A 13,819-nucleotide genomic window follows, 5' to 3' on the forward strand; every position below is an offset into this window, starting at 1 on the left:
ATCGGAGGGGGAGTTTCGGATTTGCTGACTTTTGATGGCAAGGAAGAGGAGGGGGGTTTGAGGGTTGCTTACGTCATCAACCTCCCCTTTGTGAAGATATAAAATATTCTAAGCTGCTGACGAAATTTTGCTGGTGGCGGGTCAAAAATGGCTGAAAATCTGCTTACGTAATACTTGAATGGTCCCAAAGGGAAAAAATATTAAAATTAAGATTTATGGCAGAAAAGAATTTAGAACTGATTAAAATTCAAGACCTTTCGAAGGAAAAAAATTGCAGCACTAACTAAAATTAAAGATTTATGGAATAAGAAAGTTGCAGAACTGCGTGTGTGAGTAAAATTCAAAATTTATAGAAGGAAAAACAATTGCAGAACTAATTAAAATCCAACATTTGTGGAGGAATGAAATTGCAAAACTAATCACAGTTCAAGATTTAGGAAATAATGAAACATGGGCGGAGATACGGGGGCCCAGCGTCAAAGGTGGAGTCGACTGATCTAATGCATATATGAATTGATATCATCATAATCGTGGCCCCCAGACTTCCAAGTCTATCTCCGCCTATGGAATGAAATGGCAGAACTTTAATCAAAGTACAAGATTTATAAAAAATAAAAAATTGCAGAATTAATTTTAATTCAAGATTTATAGAAGAAAAATTTGCATTATACCAATTAAAATAAAGTCGTATGAGACCACTGTCGGCGGCCCCCGCTATTAATTTTGCAGCAGGTCCCGTGTGTGGTTGTTTACAAACGCCTCGTGAATATTCTCTCGATGCTTTTAGAGGGAAAACAACTTGAATAAAATCCACATGAAGAAAGCACGTGACCGTCCTTCGATTGAGCTTTTTTCCCCCCTTTTTATCTGGGATTTTAACGATAAAAACACCATCGAGTCTTACAAACAGATGATTCCCTAGCGGAGAAAAAATATATACAAAAAAAAGTGCAAAGAAAACAAACTGGGAAGGGCAGAAGGACGAACAAACGATCGTTGCTGCGAAAAACAATTATTACGTAACGAAAATCCGAGCCGGGCGCCTCGCTGTGGAGAGAGACAAAAAAAAAAAAAACAGCTGTGACAACACGAATATTCATTCCGAAGTACCATGCAACAGACACAGCTGCCACATTTTGGTCAATTATAATTTGATTCATTCAGCTGGCAATGGACTGACTGTCGCGAGTAGGTATTCATCGCGGCGATAAGAATCGAATTCGTGAGAATCTGAATTAAATTATCTGATTCTCACGATTACCCATCATCATCATGTCGAGTAAATTAGAGTCGTACCAGGTGAGCATATTTGCGACGCTGTTCATTGGATATGCTTGTTACGCTTACAACAGGAAGAGTGTGTCTTTCGCCATTCCGAAGTTGATGGAGGATGGGTTGGACAAGAGCCAGGCAGGTAAGTTGGATTTATTTCTTTGTAATGGACATTAAATCTATTTTAGTTCATTTCTTTCCCGGATGTGTTCATTGATTCAGCTCTAACCTATCTGTCTGCACAGCTGAGGATGGTGGTGCGACGGGATAGCTGTGTATCGATTGTGAGGAGTGAAATGTGGCAACCCTAGCGTGGAACCATTGATGGGTGGCTATGGATAATGCTAGTTCGTGAACTCGGCATTGGTCATTCACGCCGTAAATTGGATTTTCGCGTCTCGTTGGCGTGATAATTTTCTCAGTTCTCGCCAACTTCCCCCGATTTTCTGCCCTATGGCTTCTACGTGTGAATGACCAGACTTGGGTGCAGCCAGTGCCGGCTTAGCGCATGGGTCCCGCTTGCAGAGGAAGGGGGACCTCTCACGAAAATTTGATCTGTTTGAAATTTCTGACAGAAGCATGTAAATTGGTATGCAGGCATTTCTAGCATAGTGGAGAAGGGGTCTCAGAAAAATTGATTTTCCCGGGGGCTCATGATGCTCTTGAGACGGCTCTGGGTGCAGCCGAATCGGAGGCCTGGTTAAGTGATTTTTCTGCAGCCCCTACCTGGTAAGAAATGCCTACTTACATATACTAAAGATATATACACATATATACTATTATTACTCTGTGCCTATATACTTACCAATTTATATGTTTACTCTTGAGGTGCCCCTCCCCCACTGCACTAGAGGCGTTCCTTGTTGGGCCCATGCGTTAAGACTGTACTATATGCCGATTTCTGTACTTTGCATTGTATCAAATTTTATTTTATAACAAGATCGCTCATGAACTTGAGGTTCCAGAACGTGGCCCTCAAATCATGCTGTAGGGCTCCCTGGCCAGACGTTTCACGGGTATATCCATAGAAAATTTGCAGTGTAAAAAAATAAAGTAACGATAGGAATTGTCTCGAGTGCTCGGGCTGTAGCCCTGTTGGCCTTACCCTTGTGGGGACCCCCCGAACCTGGCTTATGAAAATTTGTGAAGAACTTCTCGATATAGTGCCATCTTAACAGCCCCGTGGGCCTGGGAAAAGTGATGTTATGGGGCCCACCTAACAAGCTCAAAGTACCTAACACCATATTTCCTTATTTCAAGATTATTATATCAAAAGTTATCATAGTGTGCCCTCTCATGAATTTGAGGCTCATATGTCATGGGCCCCCACATCTTGGAGGATGCCTAGGCCAGACGTTTCACGGGAATTTTAGTAGTGAATTTTCAGTGTAGAAAAAGTAATGATATTTGTCCCGGGCTTCTGGGTTGGTGCCCTGTGAGCTCTAACATTGTGGAGGCCATGAACTTATGAAAATTTATAGTGAGCTTCTGGATACAGCGCTGTCTTAACAACCCCACGGGGCCCCCGATCCACAGGGCCGAAACTAGGGGAGGGGCAGGCGGGTTTGGTGCCCCGGCACCGGACCAGAAAAGGGGGGGCAAAAATTTCTCCCTTTACGGTGATCAACTTTATATTAGCCTCGTGGCCCCCGGAAAAAGTGGTGTTATGGGGCACCTGACGAGCTTGAAGTACCTTTATACTGATTTCCGTACTTGAAGATCATTCATACAGAAATGTCCACTCCACATGTCAATACAGGATTAATCGAAAGACTGGTTATTTGTGGAGATGAAGATTACAAGGAGGAAAATTCATCACTGCCCCCACGGGAACTCGAACCCCGGTCTCTCGCTTGCCGGACGAGTGCTCTACCATCTAAGCTATGGAAGCCGATAGAATATTTCAACCTTGGAGCGTATATATAGGAGAGGACATTTCTGTATGCATGTAGCCATCTGGTTGGCCTGTCATTCACGAGCTATTAGTTGATTGTTGACGCCGTCCATGTACGGTGCCGTTCAACATATATATACGCTCCAAGGTTGAAATATTCTATCTGCTTCCATAGCTTTGATGGTAGAGCACTCGTCCGGCAAGAGACCGGGGTTCGAGTCCCCGTGGGGGGGGCAGTGATGAATTTTCTTCCTTGTAATCTTCATCTCCACAAATAACCAGTCTTTCGATGAATCTTGCATTAAAGATCATTGTTGTAATGAGACCCCTCATGAACTTGAGGTCCCTGGGTACGGCCCTCAAATCTTGCAGAAAGGCTCCTAAACTGGGTTTTTGGTGAGGCCCCTCTATGATGAATTTATAGTGTGAGAACAAAAAAAAATCGTCCCGGGCTATCTTAAAGCATGGACCCTCGTAAGAACGGCCTAGGTACCTCAAGTGCACGGGGGCATCGTGGTGATGTGGACTGGTTAAGAATTTTCTACAATACATATATAAATCGATAGACAGGTATTTCTAACCGGGTGGGGGCCCCTCAGAAAAACCACTTAGCCCGGGGGGGGGGCATGGTGCTCTCCAGACGGCCCTGGGGTACTGTGACCGGGTAATAGGGAGAAATTTTTCTTGGTGGGGGAACTGATGTTTTAGGTAGGACCAAAGGCATGGCTCTTACATTTTGCAATAGGTTTCCCCTAGGCTGGCATCACTGGCTCTCAAGTCAGCTTGGAAGAACATATTTCATATGGGCCCGTGGTTCATTCCCAGATCACTAAAATGATGTGGAACAGCCCCTGGAAAACTTGTGATATATGAATGTGCCACGGGTCACTCAAGTGATCTGGAACTATGTTGCGAATCGCCTAAGTGATCTGGGAAATGGTCGTGGGCCACTCGAGTGATGTAGAAATGCACCTCGAGTGATTTAAGTGTTCTATAAAAATGTGCCGTTTAGTTAATTTTTACAAAATTAGGTTTGAGGTAGCGGGGCAACACCAGATGACTGAAGGCCACGGGTCGACCCTGTATGCTTTAGTCATTCGCTGTATTTTAATTTCTGTTTTGTTTTGGAACACATCCCGTGGACCTCTGGGGTCTTCCGGACTTGACAGCCGTCTTAAGAGCATCATAGGGGGCCCTCCCAGACAGATTCGTGAACATTTCAACTAGATCTCATTTTTGTGAGGCCCCTCTTCTCTTGAGGCCCACCCATGCCTTAAGACGACACTGAGTGGCCTCACGATGCAATTAAACCAACCAATCACGACCACTAAAAGCCAGTGTGTTCTCTCAACAGGTCTTATCGTCAGTAGCCAAAACATAGCCTATGCCATCAGCAAGTTCCTTGGAGGGATTCTTTCGGACCGGATCAGTTCCAGGCTGCTATTTGCGACGGGACTGGTGGTCAGCGGACTGTCCACGTTGCTGTTCGCGGGATCGTCCTCCGTCGCACTTTATTCTGGTCTTTGGTTCCTCAATGGTTTCGCTCAGGGATGCGGCTGGCCCGCGTGTGCCAAAATGCTACGGAAAGTATGTACTCATGTTTTATCATTCTGTCGTGTACTGTAGTCGTCTTTGTGTACGAGGGTCGTTCAGGGGCGGATCTAGAGCTCGCTGTTGGGAGGGGTGATTTTATAAATCGCTGAAAAAAATTATTATCGGCATGGGGTGACCATAGGCCTATGCCCCCACATTTTTGTCCCGTATTTTCCGTGACGCTTTTCTGTTCCCCCATCTCGACTATTTTGAAAAATGTCTCTGTTCTACCCATTTTTTAGTCGATGTTTTCTTGAATTTGTTGTTGCAATATTATATAAGATTTCAAAAATTTTATGAATCATCGCATTTCGCTTGGGAGGGGGGGGGGGTGATAGCCCGCCCTACCCCCATAGATCCGCCCCTGGGGTGGTTTGATAAGTAAGGTTAGAAACGGTGTTTATTATTTTTATTTTTCAACATTGTGTCCTTCAAGCTCTACATACGTTTGTAACCCTCCAGTGCACGGGCGAGAAAATGTGTCCATACCTAATGAGACATATGACACAAACTCGGAGAAGGGGCTGTTGTAATTACACTGCTGGCCACCGTAAATGCAACACCCTGAAGGAAGCATGCAAATAATATGAAATTTACAACATGCATTAGCGGAGGTGAGATATGCAAATGATTATAATTTCAGCGCAGACGCACATCACGCGCGCCTGTGGCGCCACTTCAAAGCGCTATTTAAGGCTTGGAGATTTCGACGATTTGAAGTACGGCAATTGTGTTTTTCTTGTGGTTTTTTCAAAAAAACGATCAATTATGCCTCGTAGAAAACAGCGATCATCTTTTGATCAAGTATCCGAGTTCGACAGAAGAAGGATAGTGGCCTACCGAGATTGTGGATTATCTTTCAGGGAAATCGGTAGTCGTGTTGGACGAAACCAAACAACTGTAATGCGGATATGTGATCGTTGGATGCAGGAGGGTACGACGGACCGACGTGATCGACCTCAGTGCACCACTTCACGTGATGACAGACGTATGGCAGTGACGGATCGCTCAGCCACATCACGAACCATAGCACAGCACATTCAGTCTGTATCGCATCATCCAGTGTCTGCGCGTACCATTCGACGCCGTTTACAGCAGAGTGGTCTGTCCGCAAGACGTCCATTGCTTCGTCTACCCTTGACGCAGAACCACAGACGTCTCCGCCGCCAATAGTGCGATGAAAGAAGGATGTGGACGGCACAATGGAATGAAATTGTCTTTACTGACGAGTCACGCTTCTGTCTGCAACACCACGATGGTCGGATTCGAGTCTGGAGACACCGTGGAGAGAGGATGCTGAACAGCTGCGTTATGCAACGCCACACTGGTCCTGCACCGGGTATTATGGTATGGGGCGGTATTGGATATCACTCTCGCACTCCTCTAGTACGCACTGCCGGTACTTTAAAAAGCCAGCGCTACATCTCCGAGGTGTTGGAGCCAGTTGTCCTTCCTTACCTTCAGGGCTTGCCCACAGCCATATTTCAACAGGATAATGCGCGACCACACGTGGCACGCATTGCCCAAAGGTTCTTCGTCAATCGCCAGATTGAATTGCTTCCCTGGCCAGCTCGCTCTCCGGATCTTTCGCAGATAGAAAACATGTGGTCCATGGTTGCTCAACGATTGACCCAGATTACATCCCCAGCTGCCACACCAGATCAACTTTGGCAACGCGTGGAAGCTGCTTGGTCTGCTGTACCCCAAGAACACATCCAAAGTCTCTTTGAAGCAATGCCGAGGCGTGTGGCAGCGGTGATCTCCAACAATGGCGGCTACTCTGACTACTGATTTTGGCAGGAACCACACTTCACAGAAGTCTATAAATTTAATCATTTGATGCTTGGTCAACATGCTATCTACAAAATAAATATTGTTGCGATATCTCTTGTCCTTCTTGGTGTTGCAATTTGGGTGGCCAGCAGTGTAAATATTTATTTTTATTTAATCGATTAGTACGTATCATCAAAACGTATGAACTGCAATTATGAAATTTTCAGCTTCACGCGGGAAAGGAGACAGAGCAAGAGAGACCGACAAGAGGAGAAGAAGAAAAGATTGGGCGCGAAAAAACCAAACAACCGTGTCTGCGCCTGCGCAGATACGGCAAGAGGCGTGAGATCCCATTCGAATCGGAAATTTTCGTCATCTGCTGTTGTAGCCGGAAATCACTAGTTAAAGATCGTTGTTTAATGGACGGGGGGTTCTCGTACTTTCTGTGCAATGGGATCAGTCTTGCGAATACAGACATCTGCGCGTGACTTGTTTATGGCTTCAAGTCGCTTCCAGTGGACGACTGGCCTAAATAGGAAATTAGCGAGAACTTCACGAAAATTTTTCCCGCCACCTGCCGGTAAATGAGAGAAAAAATACACGTGCATGGGTCTCACAGACCCAACCCGTACACTCGAGGATTAATGTACAAATTTCTTTAAATCCCGTCAGGAAATTACATTTTCTCCAACTCTTCAATGAAATTATTTACTGCTTCAACGGCTTCCTCATTTCAATTTTTTACCACCAAGCAGAACTTCCAGTATTAGGAACGGGAAGAAATCGTTTAGAATTTGGTGGATGGGAGATTTGTGCAAAGCCTAATTCGTGTAATTTGGTCATTACAATGGTGTATCTGTCATATGAGGCATTGACTTGGTGAGAAAGGGCTTTTTTTTATGCGTCAGTCTTGGCTGTTTCACCTGTAGCTATTCTTGCGAATTTTTCAGAACTATGGAATAATGTTCTCCAATTATTGCCTGACCGCTGTAGTCTGAATAGAAAATGTCTTGAGAATCCAAAAAACGTGTAAGATGTCAAGTTTCAGATGGATCATTTTTTGACAACTTTTTCTCAAGAGAAACAAAAAACTAATTAATTGAATTATTTAAGGAAGAATTTTCTTTTTCTTTACAAATTGATATTAGATAGACACAGGTCTTAACCAAATTTTAGCTCTGTAGAAATATTACTTAGAGAGAGAGAAAAAAATTAAAAACATGTTGATCTCTTATCCAAAAATTGTAACTACAGGTTTAAACCATGTCGGTGAATACGGCCCTAATGTGGTCATCACTTTTCCAGCAGACAAAATAGCCTTTGCTTTGTTTGGTGCCGTTTCAACACGCTTTACCACTGCTTTGACTGTTGTTTTGACTTTGGTGTATACTGGTGAATCCATGTTTTACTCACGATCAAAGGGTTAGGCTCCAATGTCTAAATTTTTTTACGTCTTTTGTATTAGCGTTTGATCAATTGTGACACCCCCGTCCTTCACAAAGTTTTTTCATTTCCCATGGATAATATTGTGAACCCTTCTGTTTACATGCCCCCAGCATCAGCTGTCTCATGCTCCTTTACTTTCTTGACGACACTATGGATATTTTCAATGATTTCCATGATGTGAGCGTAAACCCAGATGTTCTTCGGTTGGTGTGCGGCCCGTTTAAGTTCGTTGATACAAAAATAGTCTTTAATGATGGTGCATAAATCTTCTGCACCATCTTGTCACCACCAAGGCCTTCCGTCATGAAAACTTATTCCAGTTCAGCTTTGGTCTGGGCGGCTTGCAACTATTTTAAATATTTTTTTTTCCACTGAACGAAATTTATTAATATATGTTTCCAAAGGAACAATCCGAACTTAGAACAACGCCGAAAAATAAACCAAAAAGCTCTTTGTGCTCAAACTTGATGCGACATGTTTTAAAGAGCGATGCTTACATATGTAACTGTAATAATCTGAAAGCGATTGTGCTGCTGTCTCATAGAGATTTACCTCACTTATCAAACGACTCTCATATATTCAGTGTGCCTTATATTTCTCAATCATTCTCCATAGTGGTATTCTCCAGAACAATTTGGGACTTGGTGGAGCGTGCTGTCGGCAAGTGCGAACATATCCGGCGGTGTGTGCCCGTTCATTTCCGTGTACCTGATTATGAACTACGGATGGAGGTTCAGTCTAATAATTGCAGGTCAGTATGTGTGATTGCTATCCATTGTACATGTTTTTTTAAAAACATTAGAAAGGCCCAGAAATTTACCAGCGCAATTCATGAGATGCTCTAGTTAGAAAACTGAAATTTACAGCTTGGCTGTGATTTGCATTTCCATCTTCTAAGAGTTCTTTTTTTTGTGCATATCGGTGGCAAAAAAATTCGCATACAGCATCCTAAAAAATGCCAAGTTGCTTTTTTCCTCCTTATTTAAAAAATTAGAAAATCTGACTAAAAACGGATTATCACAAATATTTTCATGCAAATGTACATCAACCTGATGGAATTCGTGTTTTAGGAACTCTGTACCAGGGAAGAAGACATAGGTGTACAAACCTAGAATATCAACCTTCAATTTTCGCATTACGGGTACAAAAACGGGACATTTTTGCGAACTCAAAACTACGTGTGTATTTGCTTGGGCAGTACGAGAAACGCTCGTTGATATCTTACAAGTACATTGTACTGTGACCATCTTTGGCCTTGACTATGGATTTTATGCATCAAGACATTGAGTTGATGTCTCCTCCACCGATTTGGACCTCAACCCACGAGTCCCATCGTCACCGTCGGTATTGTTAGAGCCGATAGCAATTGATTAGCTTTTTTTTTACAAGACAGCACAAACTGTTGATAGGATCAGCATCAGGTAAAATCATCTGATATCACGAAACCACCCAAGTAACCATGGTTTTTGATAGATATTGCCAAACTCTTGATCCGATCTGCGTTTTCCATCTGGAAACAAAGTCTTCAACTGTTGGAATCAAAAGATAGAGACCAATGAACCAGGAATCTTCTCTAGATGCATGTGTACATTAGACTCTCTACCTTTTGATTCCAGATGTTGAAAACAACTCGGTAGATGGCAATTTCCCGGATTTAGTTTTTCCAACACAACCCTGCCTCATTTGAGGTAATGGAATTCTTATCGCCAACCCGGCAATTACATGACTGGAGAGCATGCTACTCAAGGAGTAGATTTTGCCGTGTGTTTCTCAATTTTTTTTCCTGGCAAAGTCTATCGTTCAAGTAGCTTTCCGACAAAAGCTTATTTTTGAGCGGCTTCCCCGGCAGAGTTTGATCTAGTCCTTGAGTAGCCTCTCTATCAGAGTCTAATTTTTGAGTGGCCTCCTGACAAAGTCTTGTCCTTAAGTGGCGGCCTAGTCTAAGAAAATTTTCCGAACTTTTTTTACCACTGTTCCCCTTCTTCAAACTTGTTTCTTTTCATCGCCCGTTAACTCATAAAATTCTATACTAAACCCAAAGCTTCTATCGCTCCTAAGGGGCGGTATTGCCTGCTTTGGGGAAACACTGGTCTAGTCACGAGTGAACATTTTTTCTCTCTACTGGTGGGCAAACAAAGGCTGGTGGGCCAAAATCCCCACATGTTAACATGTTAAGTAAAGGCTTGCTTTGAGCGGTCTCTGTCTAGTCCTTTGAACAGCTTCTGGGCAGAGTCTAGCCCATTGATTGGTCTTTCACCAAAGTCTAGCCCCTGAGTGGCTTTCCAGAAAAGTGTAGCTCTTGATTAGCCTCCCCGTCTAGGTTTACTAACTGAAATTCCTTTACTGAAGTTATTTGGATTAAGGCTGTTATGCCACTGTGAAGATAAGAGGCAAAGACAACTAAAAGCTTCCTGGCAAAGTTGGTATACCCTACCAGGCTGAAAGCACCTACTTATCAATTCATGTTGTCATTCTTCAAAACAGTGTGGTCCGAGACTCTGCCTCTCTGTTTGAGTGGGCCCATGCCTCAAGACGGGCTGACGAAATTGAGGTTCTTGTGTTCGATCAGTGTGGGTACACCATAGCTGCCAAGTCTCTCGAATTGTAGCTTCATTTCTCGACCTCCCGAAAAGTTCTTAAATCTCCCGATTTTTTACGAAAATCACAAAAAATCCCTAATTTTCCCTAAAAATTCCCTACTTAATTTAAAAAGAATCCCGCTTCTGAAAACAATCCCTAATAAATTTCTTGTGGGGCAAAAATTCCTTTACCTCTGTTTTTTCCCTTTCCGAAATGAAGTTGGGGAATAGTGGGAAATTCCTTTTTAAGGAAGTTTTACAAACCCTCTGATGGTAACAAGAAAAGTTGTTTGTATTATCGTGCAGGGAAATAGCTTAGCAGCCAATAGTCCTGGATCACGCGCATGTGGTCACAACTTCCTCTTTTGTTGAACTTACGTACGTGCCATAATAAAACATGAATACTGATAAACAAAAAAAATATTTAATCAATTTTAAAGATACTTATTCACACACACAACGATGAATTTCCTTTCATCAAACGTTCCAGAGAAACGCAGACTTTTTCTAAATGTACAAGTTGTGTTAAGGACATAAACATCGGTCATGGTGGAAAGACTGACATCATCACCCATGTGAAATAAATAAAAAAACATCAAGCAAGTGTCACAAAAAGTCAGTGTTCTTCAAAAATTGACGCTTTTTTTCCCTTTATCTTCCGATGATTTCGAGATCATTGGCGCAAAATGTTTGTTCACATCGTTTCTGATTGAACACAATATATATGTACATTTTAGATTACCATTGAAGTTTTAGCCTCCAATCTCACTTGTTTTTTGTGTAGGGATTTTATTCCCAAGGGTTTAACTTGCTTGTGTGTAGAATCCCTATTTTATTTGACTTCAAGTTTTGAGTAGGGATTTTATTCTCTACGCTTTAACTTTTATTTGTGGGAAATCCCTATTTTTATTTGGAAAAATCCCGTTTGTATTTATTAGGGAGTTTTACTATAAAATACGGGTGGAGCGCGAAAATCTCCCTAATTTTCATTTTCAAAAGTTGGCAGCAATGGGTACACCATGAAGAACCAATTGAAAAACCAACCAAGATTCGCAGACAGCAATACTGTACGTAATAATACGTAACGAGTAAACAGCGTTTGTGATAAGAGTGTATTAACACCATTTGGCATGCAGATAAGCTGTTTTGTTGACGTCCTGTTATTTTGAATATACATATTGCTTATCGTTCAATCAATATCAATTATCTGACCCACTTTCAATAACGGACATTTTTCATAGTATGAATGAGTGCGTAGGGAGCACTTATCGACGTCTCTAGGCTTCATCCTGTGTCCCTCTTATTTTTTCCTCTTGAAGATAAGGAGAATTTTCGTTGTGTTATCGTCGCTGTTTTTTCACTACTACTAGACGACGCTACAGACTAATAACTTACCAACATTCACCGCACCTCTTTTTTTTCTTTTTACATAGAAAGGCTCAAACTCCGATTTCGTTTTGGTTTCATCATAGGTGTGAATGAAATTTGGTTGAGGAGCTAAAGCATATCAAGATGCGAAAGATCTCTTCAAAGCTCTAATGCTTGAACACAGTTGTTCGAAATCTTTCCCGCTTTAAGTGCACCTCTTAAAATGCGTAGAAGGCATGCGTGTACATTGAGAAACACGTAGACTTTCGGAAATCTACGTTTTTCTAGCATGCATAGGAGTCTTTGACGATTCTAGAAAATGCATAGCAAGCTGTGACGTTCTGAAAAGCGTATAACAGGCTTTTACGTTTTAAGAGACTCATAGCAAGCTCTTCCATGTTTTAAAGAAGCGCATAGCAGGTTTTCATATTTTTAGAAACGCATAGCAGGTTTCACATTTTAAGAACCGCATAGGAAGCTTTGACGTTCCTGGGAACGCATTGCAGGCTTTGGCGTTCTTGGTAATGCATTATTAATTTAAGCAGACATATTAACACTCCTGAAAAATGAATAGTAGTCTTTCTCACTTTACTGGAAATGCAAAGCAGGCTTTCGCGTTTTGAAAAGCGCATAGCAGGCCTTCAAGTTTTAAGAAACGTATCGCAAGCTAGGTCGTTCTAAGAAACGCATAAGAGCTATGACGTTCCTAGAGCTACATAGAAGGCTATGACGTTCCTAGAGCTACATAGAAGGCTATGACATTCCTAGAACCGCATAGAAGGCTATGGTGTTTCTGAAAAGATTTGGGAGGCTTTGACATTCATTGAAACGCATAGGAGGCCTTTCCATTCCTGGAAACGCATAGCAGGCCTCGACTTGAATCAGCACCTCCTACAGATAGAAGGCCTCTGCACTGTTTGCCATAAACGCCATGCAGACTACCTAGCAAGTTTGCCACATTTTGAAACACAGCGTCCTATTTCATTTCTTCTTATTTTGGCGTAGAATCTTACTGATTGGCTCACAGATACTTCATAGTGATTGGATGTGGGGCATACAAATCGCCAATTCTGAGCCCGATCATTTCTTTTCCTCACAACGATGATACTGGCATGAGCAGGGAATTTTTCCCTGAATATTCTGAGGGAAAATGGACTACTTACTGACGTCATAAGCAGACTGCGGAGGCCTTCTATCTCTAGGAGGTGCTGCTTGAGGGGGGGGACGCATAGCAGGCTTCACTGGCGTCGGAGCCGGGGTGCTGTGGGTGCTTGAGCACCCCACGGAAATTAGTAGATCGGATCCGAGCACCCCTAGAATTAATTGAGATATCAAAACTTCCTATATGAAACTCAAGAAGAGCCACCTATAGGCTCGAAACACTTCCGACACCTCCAGGCTCTGACGTGGATGGAAACGCATAAGAGGTTCTGACTTTTTATTTAACGCATAGCAGGTTTTGACGTTCCTCAAGATGCATAAACGCATAGCAGAAATTAGCTTTCCTTGAAAGGCACAGCTGACTTTCGCGTTCCTAGAAACGCATAGCAGGTTTTGATTTTCTCGGAAACGTATAGGAGGATTTGATGCTTCAGGAAACGCTTAGCAGTTCCTGACAATGCATAGTATACTCTGACGTTCCAGGAAAGGCATATGTAGCCCTGACGTTCTAGGAAACGCAAGAGACTTTGACGTTGCATGAAATGCGTAAGATGCTTGTGTACTCTTTTAGTAATAGAGACAGTCGACGCTCGTTATAACGACAATCAGGGAGGGCTATGTACAATGAGTCAAATATTTTCACGTAACATGACCACGTAAGTTTTCTTTTCCATACAACGATTTCCCGGTATAACATCTGTTTTTCGGAGAACGATGAAGGTCCTTAAAACGA

The 13,819-nt window shown here is 42.6% G+C and overlaps 1 protein-coding gene across 1 annotated transcript in view; it reads left to right on the forward strand.

Moving 5' to 3' along the window:
- Positions 1-951: 951 nt before the first annotated feature.
- LOC149063618 (glucose-6-phosphate exchanger SLC37A4-like) overlaps positions 952-13,819 on the forward strand; it is a 32,468-nt gene continuing 19,600 nt past the window's right edge. The window contains exons 1-3 of the mRNA XM_089255683.1: positions 952-1,414; positions 4,521-4,753; positions 8,594-8,729. Coding sequence (XP_089111809.1) covers positions 1,273-1,414; positions 4,521-4,753; positions 8,594-8,729 — 511 coding nt within the window. The 5' untranslated portion in view covers positions 952-1,272. The remainder of the gene's footprint in view (positions 1,415-4,520; positions 4,754-8,593; positions 8,730-13,819) is intronic.

The sequence above is a fragment of the Pholcus phalangioides genome, unplaced genomic scaffold, assembly GCF_987345545.1.
Source record: "Pholcus phalangioides strain wild (caught in Gottingen) unplaced genomic scaffold, Ppha-v1.0 ptg000172l_1, whole genome shotgun sequence".
NCBI classification, from domain to species: Eukaryota; Metazoa; Arthropoda; class Arachnida; order Araneae; family Pholcidae; genus Pholcus; species Pholcus phalangioides.